Genomic DNA, 16,049 nt, shown 5'->3' on the forward strand with positions numbered 1-16,049 from the left:
TGTTGTTGCAACTTGAGGAGATTTGCCTATAATAGTACTCTACATCTGGGGCCTGTTAGGAAGCATGACTTGCGTTTAGATCCTACCTTTATTGAATTAGAAATGTAACTAACTTTGGAACAATGAAGATTTAGGGTCAAATGTTAAAGGCACATCTCTAACTAAGACTGAGGCATCTTAAATTTGGTTCTATAGGTAGAAAAACGTTTCCTTCCTTCCTCCCTCCCTCTTGCTTGCTTTTGCTGAGAGAGGGAAGGAAGTTCTTGCTCTTGACATTCATTACCTGGGGCAGCATCCTGCAAGGTCCAAATTCCCTCCTTTGGCTCCTGGGACCCTTTGATTTCACGACGGTTATATTCGATACCTTAAGAACTTCATATATTACAAGAGCCACAGGATGAATTGTCACTTAATTAGATAGTAAAAAGTATTTAGAATATGTACATATTAAACATATGAAAAGTATACTAATTTTACTTCATTGCAAACTGGTTTTTCTATTCATTTTAAACTATCTACTTCTGAATTCTGCTCCTCTGCATCTCTAGGTATACCAACAGTCCTGTCCTACAAAACTCAGGTAGTGCGTTGCCCCGCTGACTGAGAAGTGAGATTAGAGGAATGTTCTCTCACTAACAGATTTGCCATTGTCTTTATGCACATGCGACAAAAGTGAATTAAAAAGAAAAATATCAACTGGCAGATGCCCCTAAATGTAGCTATAGGGCACGTCAGCACATCTACCTTGAAAAATATTGCTTTACAAAAATATTAAACGTTTGCACTTTATAAGTAGTTAGAACTTCTGATAATATGCAATTCAAAAATTAATTTGGCAGCTAGACTTAAAAGTTTATACTCTATAGCGTCATTGGAGATTTTTCTGGTCTTTGTCTGACCTGATGAAGGCAGCCATGAGCCCAAAAACGTTTATGGTTCTATTAAATCACCTAATATACCTGGATAAAAGATACTACCTCTCTTCAGATTTTTCTTCTTTTACAAGTATATTCTTTTTTTTTTCCCACAGAAAAGTTCTTATTTGCTAGGCAGATATATATCCCTTTTTTTAAGCTTACTATTCTATGTAATGTAATATGGTATCATAGCTATTTTAAGGATATTTAAAATCTATAGAAATAAGCTTTCTGCAAATTATATAAATGACCAATACTACTACACTTCTCTAAACCCCATTAAGATCTATTTAAATCTGCTTTACAGGACTGTTAGGATCCAGCTTCTAATTTATATGCAATTATCCAGTTTAAAATACTGAAAGATATTTCCTTTAAATTACTCAAATGCATGTGCAAATTGAATTAGGTCAGACTGCATCATTTGTGCAGGCATCTATTAATATTCGTGATGCAATGCAGAACCTATTTTCATTTTTAAAGGTTGTTCATAAACTCAGGAAAAAAAAAAAAAAAACATTAACATGAAGCTTTTATTCCCTCTGACAAATTATGGTGTGTGACTTGTCACGATACTTTGCAATGACTTTGGGGTTGTGAATAGAGCAGCGAATCATGGATATTAGAAGAAAAATGCAGCTGGTGAAACCTGGTCCTTCCTGGTAGCGCTGCGTAGAAGCGGGCTGTCAAACGGTGCAAGCTTGGCTGTACATCAGTGACAAAAAATATTCTGGCGCTACTGGACAAGATGGTTAAAGGCACTCAGCCATAGCACGGCAGAAAGCCTACCGCCATTCCTTTGGAAAAGACCAAACTTCCCCCTCGGTCAGCATGCTGCAGATGGCAGCATATGTGTTAGCAGGTGGGGAAGCCGTTTACTCTCCTTGGCTCCCAGTCCCGATCCCCTTAGATGGTGTTGTGCTGCTCAGTGTCCGTTCTGTGTCCTACTTTGAGCATTAGTTGAAACAGAGCCCTTCAGTCGCACAGCGGACGGGGCTGAAGAGCCTCTTTGTGCCTTATTTTCTCCCGCATCTCTGCTGAGTCAGGCTTGTTTCTAAAGATCTGTCTTTAAATCACCAATCTGGCACTGCTGGGGAAAAAGTAATTCTTTTCTGCAGTCAGAAGATAATGTCTCATCAAGAAATCAAGTGTAAAGACATGGAAGTAGTCCTTGGTTTAAAAAAAAAAAAAAAAAAAACCCACCCTATTTCTGAAAAAGTGGAGACCAGCAGGTGTTGGGTACCACAGCCTGAAATTCTTGCACTATCTGCCCCTTCTGTCCTACTGTCACCTGTTTAAATCAAAAGTTTAGCTTCTAGGTTAACAGTGCCTCTTTACTGAAGCTTGATATGTTGCTTCAATGCCCAAGGAGCAGCTTACTCTATGCTTCATAGTCTCTCCTTTTTCCTTTGTCTCTAGAATTCAAAGCTCTTTCTTTCCCCTTCCTCCAGAAAGCAAGCCCTGGATGCACATTGGTGTCTGGTCCTGCAGCTAGCCGGGGCCACTCTCAGAGACGTGGACTTGTCTAAAGCACAGCTTTCGCTTGGAAAGGGTGTTTGACTTGTGCAGTGCCTCTGGAGGGGCGTGTTCGTTTAAGATGGCTGGAGTTTTGGGGGCAGTTAAAGCTCAGTGAAGAGAAACATGTTATGGTCAGTCAAAGCAGTGAGGGCCCGTACCCTAATGCCTCCTGGACACTAACGCTCCCCCCCGAGGCCACACGGCTTGTGGTGAGAGGAGCTGGGTTCTGCCCCTAACTCCAGCACTGTCCTGCTGGGCGGCCCTGGGGACATGGCTGCACGCGTGAGTGCTTTTACTACCTGTAAAACAGTGATAATGATACTGACCTGCTTTGTAAAAATCTTTAAAAACTAGGAATGAAAAGCATCATTTAAGAAGTAAGCATTATTATCGTTGCTCCTAGCAACTAGCAGCCTGCTTCCTGACAGCTGCAAAAGCAATTCACAAGTGACAAAATCCTTCTCCTAATTTCCACCTCCCCGTCTTTTTTTTCTTGTGAAACTCTTCCTTTCACCCCTTCTTCCAGCAGTAAGTGTCAGCTACGCTCTTACATGATGCAGTGTCGGGGGGAGAGGGAGGAGTCCTTCTGCCTCCTGCTGCTGCTCTGAATTTTTTTGAGGGAAGGGAGGGCTATGAGGGTCCTGGACTGCATTGTAAAAATAGGATTTTTTTTGGATCCTATACCGCTCCAAAGATATTCTTGCACTACTCTAATGGATAATAAACTGATCTTAATGTGGTCTAAATGTCTGCCAGTAACTCAAAAGGTAAATTGAAGGACAGAACTGTAAGTAGTGAACAGTGTTATTATCATTTTACTCCCACCAGAAAATCAAAATCCGTGTTTGTGCAGGCTTACTTTGTACAGCTTGTCATTCCCCTGTGAGAAGTGATGGGAGAAATGCTTGGCACACTGACTCTAAAAGCAAACACTTTTTGAAATTATGGAGTGCATTCCAAGCTTGATGAGGGTATATTAATATGTGTTGTGACAGGAGCTATGTCAAATTCCGTGGTAAAATGAACCAAATTAGGAATATGCTCATATTGTAAGTCATGGGACTGCTATGAAAATGTATTTCCTGCTAAAATAGTGCACACTAGCAAGAGGAAAAACCCATCAAAGTTCTGATAAGACATTCACTTCTTGGGCTTTTACTGATGATCTGAAATTTGTTAACATATATTCTAATGAATTTGCTGGAGTGGGAGAAGGGTGTTGCAAGGTGATCTGCTTTCGATGGGGATGGTGGAGGAGAGTGGAGGGAATAAAGTAAATGTTCCTGAGTCTTCTCTGTTACGTGGTGCCTTGTGGCAGCCAGTGGGTTGAATGCAGAGGCGCTCAGATCCCTACAGACATAACGTGGGCATTATTTCTTTAGGGTGCAAGAACGCTGTTCACATTTTTTCTGTGAGTTTTTAATGAAGATATAAATCTGAATTTGGAAGTGATTTTTAAGTAGAGTTCAGGCCAGATCTCTTCTATTTTGAATTACGGTTCATGAAATGAAACTTGGAATTGTAAAATACAGCCTTGAACAGCAGCCAATAAAACTATGTTCTATAATGTCCTTCAGTGTGCACAACTGAATGTGTCTTGTACCTTGCTGTGCTTTTTTCTGTTAGATGAACATCACTGAATAGAACTGGCACTTACTGTTCTTGTTTGTTAACCTTTTATGTACAAAATAAATTTATTTTTTAAACTTCTTTGGATAAAATAACTTTATTATCTATATCTATCTACATATATATATACACACACACATCCACACAAACATATACGCACCTAATCATATACATACAAGTAACATTTATTTACATTCTCTGGAAAAAATGCTTCTAGAATTTATCTTTCTCTCATATATTGTAACTAATCATATAGAAATAACTATTATTGCTATTTTTTTCAGTTTTAATAACAGAGAGGAAAATGTTTGATTTCCCCATCCTGATTAATTTTTTTCTGGAACTGCTTGAGTTCATTTACAAATTCATTTGTAATACAATAACAACATAACAGCAACACTCCAGTATGCAATGACCCAAACCACCCTCATCTACTCTGTGTCTGCTTGGCACAAGTGAGGGGTGAAGAGCAAATGTGACTTTAAACATAAATTCTGATGTAAATTAGACTATTAATTATTGAAATGCCTTAGGCAGAGCAGGTGTTAACGCTAGTTGTCATCAGTGCATAAGAGGAGTACTAAGGAAGTACTTTAATGTGTTTTTTGTTTGAGCAGTCTGCTCTGAAAACAGTCATGTCATGTACTGCCTAAAAGTTTCAGGCTTGTCTGTCTGGTGGTAGTTAAGCTTAACCTGGCATAAAGAGGAGTCTGTTCCAATACTTCACTGAAAGGTGCAATCTTCTGTGGAAGGGCGTCTCCAGCAGTCTTTCACTGATGAGACATTTAATCAGGATACGTTCATGCAACAGTATGAAGCTGTTACAAAGTGCAGTTAAAGTGTAAAGAAATAGAAAACATGTAAACATTGCAAAACAAGACCTTTATCATGTGCTCCCTTTTTTTTTTCCTTTTCTTCTTTCAAGATGGAATTGCTGTACATTGCTTTTTTTCTTCTCAGAATGTTCTGTCACTTGGAAGTTTTCCTCTTTCATTGTATTTCTTTTCACTCGTTTTTCTCAGCTTATTTGCTTTCAGTCCTGGAGAGAGCCCATTTAAATTTGATTTAAGCTTCTGTTTTGCACGAGGATTTTGTATGTTTATTTTGGACCTTAGCAGTCACAAGCACTGTGGTTGCAGGAGACCCAGAACTGGCCTTGTATTTCCTAAGAGTTTCCAGCTACTTTTACTCCTTTGGAGCAAACCATAACAGATCTGAGTGGAAGAAACTTCGCCAGAAATAGATCCCTGGTAAAATCAATGCCATGAAAAATGATCTTTCTCCTCCTTCTTGAGCCTGCTCTGAGACGTCAGGGCCTTGAGCTTCCCAGTAAGCCATGCCTGAGTTTTGAGGAAATCCCAAAGGCCTGGAGCATAGCTAAAGGAAGTGGATTTTACAGAGGATGAACATGTGCATACACTTGAAGTGCCCTGGCACTTCCCTGCCTCACTTCCATCATGTGAGAGGGGAACCTCTGAAGAACCATCCTTGGAAGGAATTCCTACCTTTCCTTCCTCACCTCCAACCTTCTCTTTCTTTGCCATGACTTAACCAATGCTGCATATCTCCCACTATGTCAATCCTAAAATGGGACTAATATCATTCACACGTCCATTTGAAGCTGTCTTTTCTGTTGGACCTTTTGTCAGCTGTACCTATTGTTGCCAGAACGCTAATCCTGAAATGTGATGGGAAGCTGACTTCCCTGGTATTGGTTTATATATGAGAGTTCAGAGGATTGTTCCCATGTTAGTGCTCGCACAGCTCCGTTTCAGCTCCTTCAGCTGTGCTAGATTAGTAGGATCCATGCTGGACCTTCCCTGACTCCTCCAGGTATGGATCTGTGCAACTAGATCCACAAACTCTGCCATCAAACTCTGAAGGGCCTCTCAGGACCTTCTTTTCCTTCGCTGTGACTTCAAAAATCCAGGTAGAGGCATCTAGATGTGATGCCACATTAAGACTTAAAGAAATCGTATGGCCATTTCTTAAATGACAGTAAAAAGCAGATGATTTACCACTGATTTCAAAGTGAGTTATCCACATACACATTTATTACTCACCCTCCTTTTCTTCTCCCTCCAAATTCATGTTTATTCATGGAATAATGGTTTGTTTCACAAGTATTTTGTGTGTTTCATAATGGTTTGCTAATGGATTGTTTCACAAAAACATTATTTAAATAATCAAAGATTTACCGCACATAACCCAGCAGACTGAACCTATTACTGGAAAACAGAAGTTAATCAAAGAGTGATCTACAGTTTTTCTGCCACCTGTATAAGGTAGTTTTCTGTTTCTGCTGATGCCATGCAAATAGTCTCTCCATCCCACATCTGGCCATCTGCCTCTTCAGAGACGTAGAAAACTTGAGATTTATTTGCCTGCAATACCCATGCGCAGCATGAGGATGTTGGTATGACACAAACTTTACAGGCATAACCCCCTAGCATTTCAGGAAGACAGACTCAGAGGTAGTCTGACTGCTCTCCTGACTACTCATTGTGGAGAAGGCCCTCACCTCCATCATGGGCAAAGCTGGCAGGCGTACCCTTGAGGGACAGAGGTATGGCTATGGAAATGGATTCCTGAGTGAGAAGTACTGTGGTTTACAATCTGACTTATGACACTGGAAAGATCTCACTGATGAAGATACTTAGAAGATCATCTTGTTGCATATGGCTGTCACTCCTTGGTTCGTTGGTAGGAAATGTGATCATAAAGGCCAAAAAAATCCCTCAACATATGTAAAGAGATAAAAATTGTACAAAACAAAATGGAAATATTGCAGTAGTTTCCGTTGTGAATACAGATGTCTCTCCTGCGGCATGCTATGTTGTTTCAGATGTAAGAATAAAAGAAGATTCTTTTTTTATAAATAAAAATAGAAAAATAATTTCTGCAGCCCCTTTGAATGAGTATGCCCACATAACTACAGGTTAAGGATGCCAGGTGATGAACCTGCCAATCAGTTTTAGTCATTTTAAGAATGTCTGGAATTTTTAGTAATTTTGAGAAATGACCTTTTTCATTATATTGATTAACGTGAACTTCTGTTGGCTGACAGTCTGTGTAGGTCAGCATTTAAACATATTGTTTTAAATGGTACAAGGTTCTTGGGCTCACCACTGAAATAATAGGGAAGCATGAGTCTCACTCCCTTGCAGAAAACACAGGATAAAATTTCTTCTGTTTTTGCTTTATTGGCAATAAGACATCAGATAGGAAAATTTAGAGTGAGAGGAGGAGGAGCTGGCACCTTTTTTTGAAGATTTTCTGGAGTTTCTGATCTTCTCAAGTACCACAGTGTAACATATGATACTGAGGATATATTCCTACCAGAGAGTTCTCTCTGGTAATTTTTACAATAATTCTTTTTCCCCTCCTCTCACTCCTCCTGGAGAAAAAGATAAATAACAATACATAAATTAGTGAATTTCTATATGGAAAACACAATTTCTAAATTGAATTCAAAAGTATTCAGAGAAGAAGAATGCCTCACATAGTTTCTTTCATCCTGCCTTCACCAGTAGCCTCTCTCAAATCAAATGGATAGCCTTTAATGTGTCCTGCGCCAGCTGGTAGCATCTTAAAACCTTACTCAGCTCCACTAGCGTACACCGTGTTTGTTTCTGGCCTTGCTTAAGGACAGATGCATTTTCATTTTCTTCTCTCCTGCCATACTGTGTCACTGTGTGATATTCAGATTTCTGATGACAGCTTACAAAATCGCTAAGAGCTCTCCTCTTAGTCCAATCAATTTTGTTTGTCACTGAAAGTAAAGTTTAGGCATACGTCTTTTTCAAGTCAGTGAAGATTTCCCTGATTTTTTTTTTCTTCATTTGAGTCATTTATTTCAGAAACATAGTTGCTTTATCACATTTCTTTTCTCTCATCCCATCTTAAGGCAGTGCCTTGAAGTTATGAAGGTTGCATTGAAAGACTAATGCATTCCTGCATACTTCCACTTTGCCAACAGCACTGTTAATAACATATATACCATAAGGCTTCTGCTTTCTCTCTCGCCTCCGAAAGGCACAAATAATATATATGCATATGACATCAAGCTTGCATTACACCTTTATGCTGATGTCTTGTTACAACATCACATCCATATACATGGCTGCCTCTTTTGTTATTTTACCTCGTTTGCATTGGTAACGTGTTTTTGCCTGCAACATACTGTTGTAGACTTGAAATGCAGCTCACAGTGAACTGCTTAGGCGTCTGCTTGGAAACCTCCCCAGAAATTTCAGTATCAGAAATCCTGAGATGCATCCCTGGGGTTGGGAAGAGAATGTGGTACAGAGATAAGCTAAACAGTAAGAAAGAGAGATCTTTGAGGAAAAAATCTGAAAGACAATACAGTAGAGAGGAAAATATTAGGCAGGAATGTGTTCCTATGTGTTGGGAAGTGACCTTGCATTAAGGCCTCTTTATTAGCTTTTCAGTAAGAGGAGAGAGCAACTGTAGCCACATTAGATTTTCTTTTAGGTAGAAGAGGTACGGCTGCTTAATATAGGGTCAGCAAAATAGACAGGAAAGTAAATAGAAGAAGAGGGTTTTGAAGTCCTGTTTCCCAGACTTCAGCTTCTTTTATGTGGGATTCTTTCTTTTGTCAAAGTTCTGGGTGGCTTTGAAAAGATAAATATTACCTCACCCATGCAGAATACAGAAGGTACATATTTACGAAAAAATGCAGCTATTTTGCAGTACTGAAAATTGTCCTAATGAACAAGTGCTATGTGCTTGCAATTTCTTTTCTTTTTTTCTTTTCTTTTTTTTTTTTTTTAAAGAATTCTGATAGGTAGCACAAACCTGAGGATGTTTTAAGTTTCTTTTTAAAACAGTCTGAAAAATAATCAAGTAATCTAGAGAAAATTTTTATATGTGATTATTTTAGATATCTATACATCTGTATTTTCCTTAAAGTCAGTATAAAAGACAAAATGCAATGAATAGTATTGTTGATCCTGTTCTGTTGATTTCTTTGATTCTTCTTCTGATATACAGGGTTGTTGTTGTTTTATTTTTAACAAATGTGGCTGAACTTTGCAACTCTCAGTTCTTTCACAGGTGATCCAGGTAAATTACTCATATCCTAAGGGAAAACTTACATTGCCTAAAAGCTGATTGCATAGTCAAGCAAACAGATTTTAAACACAGGTACTTGATCATTGCCACTAATGCTGTAAAATATATGCAAATACATTGCATATACATTTGAATATTTTCTTTGGAGGAAAAAAACACTGAATTTTGGACTTTGTTTTTTGTTGCTAAGCTCACTTTGATTTTAAAAGAAGTTATTAGTAACAGAGGGCTGATTTACTTAATTGCATCAAAAAGAAAAACGAAATTAGAATACAATAGACTCTTGATTGTTGATGTTCGGTTACTTATTCAAAATTTTAAAAGGCATATTATAAAATTACTTTTTATCTACCAGAATAAACCTTTTTGATTCCTTAAACTCCCAAGAATATATCTGTTTAATCCTCTCACTGGTCACCTGCTCATGAAAGAAAGTACGTGCGGGGGAGCTTCATAAGCAAAATATATTCATATGCCATATAGTAATATACATTGTAAGTCAGACTGCATTAATTTATAATCATTTTTTCAAAATCATTTTTCTTTTTCCTATACTCCATTCTCATCACAGAGCACTCTATCAATATTGTTCTTGCACATACATTTTAATCACAAATCCAATCTAAGGAGATACATTTGCAAATGAAGTATTGCATAACAAATATTTCCTGTTATTCAAAAAGACTGGACAGTCCCTTGTGATTAACAACGTACTAAGCAGTGTTTTTATAAATACTAATTTATTTAATAAAAATACAAAAATATAAATATACATATATAAAAATATCATGATGAATCAACACACAGACATTCTTTAACTCAATAAATATGGCAATAATACTAATCTTAAATATACTTTTGAGATTATGTTACAATACAGGTGTACCATGTCCCAGATAGTAGGAAAGGTAATGCAAAGCAATTTAAAAAAACAAACAAACTTTCTATCTCATTATTAAAGGCACAAAAAGCCTTTTATTGTATTTTTATTGTCGATGAAAACCTTTCTTCAGAGGTTTTCAGGCAGAGAGGGTGAATTTTAGATTTTTAAAAATCTAAATCATTCATATTCATTCACGTTGACTTATGGATTAAGCAAACTCTTACTAAGACAACATCTATTTTTTGTAATATTTTTTTTTCCCCCAAAGTAAGAGAGTAGGCCACTTTATCTAGCAACATAAACATTAATTCCACTAACACTGACCAGGTCACAGATTACTTTCTCAATCTCGGTCACTTTCCTCTCCACCATACATATCTGCTAGTTTTTTAAACCGAGGTCCCCACTCGCTGAGGTAATCGTAATCTTGGTTACCATCCGTGGTAAGCGATTCTAAAGAGCTGAGTGAATTTGCTATAGAATCATTTCCTTCGTAGGCATACGTTGCCAACGAGTCATAAGGAGGTGCACTTGGGTCTAAATCATTTTCCTTTAGTCTTCGATGAATAAAATCTTGGACATCAATATTTTCCCAAAGAGGTGCAGTCCGTCTTATCTGAAATATGGTTTCGGGGATAACATCTCTTCTCATCTTACTTTCCTCCCTCGCTTCTGGATTTCTTAGTGTGCCAATGTCAAAAGCCTGGGTATCTTCTTCCCCACCTCCCTCATCATTGTAGGTCACAATGTTATCCCGAACATCGTCCTTTGAGATAATCAAGGGTTCTTTCTTCCTCTGTCTCTTGAGGGCTGCAAACAAGACGACTAATACTGAAATGAAACAAAAGATGAATGAAGAGATGGGTAGTTAGCAGTGAAATAAAGGATCAAATATTTTACCTTATCTGTGATTCATGAAAATTTTTAAGGCTAGGATAGGAAAATTAATAGGAAAATAAGGAGAAAAGCTAGCTCCAAGTTAAAGTGAAAAAGAAAAATACTAATGTATAGCAGTCAAAGCATCTGTTCTTTTATAGCTATGGGAATAATAATTAAAATATTATATATGGATATATATATATATATATATAGATGATATAGATAAACATTTTACTATTAAGCTGAAGTTGAAAAGCAGTGAAAATAAATTGTCCTACTAATGCTTGACTTCGATTTAGTATTGTGCAGTGCTGCCTTCTGGCCATCTGCAAGGTAATTTTATCAAAAGTAGCTGTATTTCCTTTGCAAAAGTAATTTGTGCTCTTGAAAGCTAGTGATTTAGGTATTCCTGAGTGCCTAATTCACTTTTGAAAATAGGATCCACAAATCCTCTTAAAATAAGAACATGAAAGCCTTCAGCTCTCAATATTATTGACAAAACTCTTTTTGGTTTTGATGACTGCAGGAACTGAAATACAATCTCTGCTGTTATTTCTTTTCAAATACATGATCCCCCTAGTTTAGGAAATGTTAGCTGAATAGCCTTTCCTTTTGGAGAGGCAGGGATTGAAGTTGAAGTGAGACTCTACAGAGGGACATGAAAAACTGGTGTTAAGATTTGTAAATACATTATGGTACCTAAATGCCATTGATTTCAGTAAGAATTCAATGCTGAAATGTGTTTAAGAACTTGAGCCTAACTCTAATAGCTGGAGTAAACAGTGGAGGCCATCAAAATCATCTGTGGATGAGGCATAAAGGTGGATGCCAAGCCATACTTAACACATTACAACTGTGCCGAGCACTTGTGCTTAGTCATAGGAGCAAAGTTTTTTACCCTAAATAACTTGAGTGATAGTGAATAAAAAGGAAAAATGGGCGTGCTGAGGTTAGAGAGGTGAACCGCGACCTTCCGCATACAACGTTGTGAATGTAAAGGCTGTTCTATATTGTTTGTGGGGTTGTATGTGTATGGAAGCCATTCTTTTGAAGTTTTCCGAATGCTAGACAAGTAATAGCCTGCACAGAGGGGTTTAAGAACTTCCTGTGAAAGAATAGAGGCAACTGTGAGGGTAGATCACTAAAAGGTTATTGTGGAAAAAGTGTCTTTTACAGCCAGGTACATAACTTCCTCTGTGGTCCTCTGAATATTTACTATAGCTAGTCTGAGTCCAGTTGATCTTGCTAGTGGTCTAAAAAAACAAAAAAAGTGTTCTTAGAAATACATTAACTGAAGTGTACACTTGTCACCTTCTCCTTGGTGAGCTTTTTGCTAGGACATGTGGGAAGAGAAAGAGATCAACCACAAAATTTAACAGGAAAGTAAAGAGGGCAGGAGTAATGAGGGACTCCTTTCTAAAGAGTCACTCTTCCAGTAAGTAAAACTTGTGAGCGGCAATTTTTATGTCCTTAAAGTCAGGTTACCTGCTAGCATTTATTCTAGGTCCTTCATTTATCCCTTCACCTTTCTAGTGCTTCTGCTTCCCAACCATCCATCTCACCTCTTTGCTCGCACTTCATGCAATTAGCTGCGCTCACTACCACTTACAAGCATTTGAACACGGCTACACTTTTCAGCTAAATATTTCCTGAGAATAAAAATTGCAAATCATTCATGATTAAATAGCTAGTGTAATTGACTATCTCTTAATTACTGATAAACATACCATTCAGCCTCAGGAGTATGATTTTAAAGTCCTAGATGTAAGTGAAGCTCTGTTTGTAAGGTATAATATTACTCATAGGAGCATGGTATCTAAAACTGGTCCTAGATTTTCAAATTTATTTCCTGCAAACACTATTTTTTTACATTTTATGATTAGTAATAATGACAAACAGCCTATAAGGAACTTCTTTTCCCACTCTGCCACCTCCTTTCCCATTTCAGAAAAGAGTCAGGATTAAAAAAAAAAAATCATGTTAGGTACGAAATCTTTCTCTGCAGTGTCACATGAATAAAGGGTTGGAGAATATCAGGAGTCAAGAGGTGACCAGCGCTTTGCGTAGTTTATTAAACATCTCATTGAAGGCGCTTACCCAGCAGGATAATGATGCAGAGGAGAATGGCAATCAGTGCCCCTGTGCTGAGGCCAGCAGGGAGGAGCAGGGCCTCAGCGTTGCAGGACTGCATGTTGCCTCGGCTGTCGCAGGCACACACACGAATGGTCAGTGTGCCCGTGCTGCTCTGGATCGGGTAGTCATTGTCAAAGATTATGACTGGCAAGAGGTATGTGCTCATCTTGCTGCGGCTGTATCCATTTCTTCTAGTCATAATTCCTGCTGTGTTATCTAGAACAGAAAAGCAGAATAAATGAATGTTGCAGGATGAAGCTGCATGTCGCATGGGGTAGAGGAGAGGGTACTGATTAGCAGTTACCTTTGTTGTCGATGATGGAGAAGTTTGGATGAGCAGCAAATTCTGGCACCAACTCAAAGAAAAATTTGTGTCCTCGAGGAGGCTCATCCTTGTCAACTGCACTCACAGTCTGTATCAGCTAAGAGGAAGACAATACTTCATAACTTTTAGACACTTTGTTTGTCTGAAATAAGCCCTCTGCTTTTCAAGTACAGTAAAAATCCACTGAAGTTTTATCTGAAGACACAAACTGCTGTCCTAGGCCAAATGTTCTCCCCATAAACATAGAGAATAAAATAAAAAAAAAAAAAAAGGCAGTCTACTGTAAACACATAGCAGAGGGCAAAAAAGGGCCTAGTCCTCATTGCAAGACAGCCATCTGCTTTGATTTGTAGTCAGTGTCTTGCAGTGGTACAGATACAACTGCCTTTCTGAATAAGCCATAAACCTTCTGTGGCCTTATACAGTGAAGATACAGAGTAGGGTGTAAACCAGGTGTTAAGCGGATGTAATTCCCAGTCCACCTCATCTGCTCCAGGCAATAAATTGGAGTACTCCACTGGCAGGACGCTCGGCTGTCCAAAGGTAGTAAAGGGAGATGCTTTACTTCCTCCTTGAGTGAAACGTCTGCTGTGGAGCTTTATAGCTCCCCTAAAAAGGGCTGTCAACTCCAGCTGGGAGAGAATGATAATAGCACCAGCCTAGGTTCGAAGTGGAGTGGATTAAAAAAGAGAGGCCTTAACGGTAATTCTGAATTGGACATTCTTCCCTGTCACATGAAAATGTGTGCAAATACGTGTTCCTGTGTGCATACATCCACACACACTTCTTTTTTACTGATTATTTTAAACCACTGCTAGAGACTAAGGAAAAAAGTTGCAGAAGTGAGGAAGGAAAAGCTAGCCAGGAATAGCTGTGGGTTATGAAATGACTTGCAACAGTTAACATCATGTACTATTGCATAAGTAGTAGTAACTTCAATGTACAATGTGAGACAGCTATGTCCTTTGCATTCCCTCGCACTGTAGAGTGACCCATGATCTACCTTGGCTTGTTGAGGGCATATCTGAATTTTATCAGAAGATGGGAAGCTTTATGGTATAAGGATGGGAGTAAACTTCCCTTTAGGCAGCTGCAACTTGATATGGTCCAAAAAAGAAATTCGTATAGCGCTTAACCATAGAGAGGTGCTCAGCAGTCAGACTTGCTTCCCTGAAAGCTGTGGGGGGAATCAATGCTTGCCTTGAGGTTTCTAACTGCTTCCAGCATGTAGGTGTCCTACAGTCCTACAGACGTCAAAGCTACTTGTTATCAAAGGCTTACTTTGCCGCATGTTTCTCTGATATTTCCAGGGCACACATAGCATGAGTTCGTCAAGAAAAACAGCAGTTGACAAATAGCATTGATACGACTTTTAAGCTTTGCAGGAATCAAGTTGGGAAAGGCTTTTGCTCGTATGCTTTTCTGAACATCAGTTTGAGTGGGGCTTGAGGACAAAGTTAAATTTTTGGAGATACTCAGTACCTCTCAAAACACTGTATTGGGCAAGCATAATTATAGGGCTGCTAAAAATACCAAAATATTTTTATTACTATAACTTTCAGAAGCTAGAAACCTTCTGTTGCTAGTGCTGTACTATAAGATGCATAAAAAATAACAGTAAAGAAGGTCCGAGTTTGGTTCATTCACTTCTTGGGAGTTCCTTCAAAAACAACTGCAAGAGCAAGAGCTTTTCTTTCCCCGTACTACTTTTTTTTTTTATTTGTTATATTCCTGGATAGCTTGTCATGAGGGAGGAACTTGCAAGGGAATTTGCAAACAACAGCCTTGTACATGAGGAAGAGACCATGCTGAAAGTAGGATTATGTTGCTTTTCTGAGTGCAATTAGAATCGTAACTACATATTAAGGTCTCTTCATTTTTAAAGCATATGACGATCGTGGCACTTGAGGAAATTTTTAAAATGATTTAGCTAGTTCCCAAGGTTAGCCAAATCATTGCTTACAGCAAAGCAACCTGCTCAGTATGTCACTGATGCTCTAATTATACCAATATTTTTCAAATGTCACATTGTTCTTCTGTTTGCTGCAATATCCCTTTGATAGTGGCTGTGTATAGACTGAGACCAAGATGGTGTTTCAACTTAGTTTTCTGTTGTTTAACGAAAAATGTAATATTACTGCAACAATGCTTCTTTATGACAAAATACCAAATTGACATGAGAAAGTTTTCTTCTCATATTTTTAAAAGTTTGAAAAGATAGAGAGAGAGTAAAAGCATCAAATACGAGAAAGAGAATTAAAATATGTGATAATATTTGTGCAAATACTTGCTGAAAAATTTGAGGAGAAAATATCTGGATACAATAGCTACCAAAAATTGCGGTTGAGTATCGTGGGGCTTTTTGAGATGCATCAGTGGGATGTTTGTAGGATCTGGATTTGATTCCCTTCATGTGCAAATCACATGGAGGAGACAATTGTACCAGGCATAGAGGAACCTAATTACATTGAAAACTTATTGTTGAGCGTAAGGCTGAAGGAAGAAAAAAAAGCTATTACCTGCTTTAGCTATTGGCTGCATAAATTGACAACCAGCTGTTCTTCCACCAGGAAAGATGCAAGAATAAAAGAACAATGAGAAAGGGAGATTGCAGGTGAATTTTTCCAAATGATAAATAGGTGAAAGGAAATTAGAAATGTTATCTAATTAA

At 38.2% G+C, this 16,049-nt stretch overlaps 1 protein-coding gene across 4 annotated transcripts in view; it reads right to left on the reverse strand.

Moving 5' to 3' along the window:
- Positions 1-9,966: 9,966 nt before the first annotated feature.
- Positions 9,967-16,049, reverse strand: part of CDH9 (cadherin 9) — a 94,662-nt gene continuing 88,579 nt past the window's right edge. For all 4 annotated transcript variants that reach the window (XM_068931506.1, XM_068931504.1, XM_068931505.1 and 1 more), the window contains exons 10-12: positions 13,358-13,475; positions 13,018-13,269; positions 9,967-10,872 (exon numbers count right to left, since the gene is read on the reverse strand). In XM_068931506.1, coding sequence (XP_068787607.1) covers positions 10,385-10,872; positions 13,018-13,269; positions 13,358-13,475 — 858 coding nt within the window. In that variant the 3' untranslated portion in view covers positions 9,967-10,384. The remainder of the gene's footprint in view (positions 10,873-13,017; positions 13,270-13,357; positions 13,476-16,049) is intronic.

This window comes from Struthio camelus, chromosome 2 (genome assembly GCF_040807025.1).
Source record: "Struthio camelus isolate bStrCam1 chromosome 2, bStrCam1.hap1, whole genome shotgun sequence".
In the NCBI taxonomy this organism is placed as follows: Eukaryota; Metazoa; Chordata; class Aves; order Struthioniformes; family Struthionidae; genus Struthio; species Struthio camelus.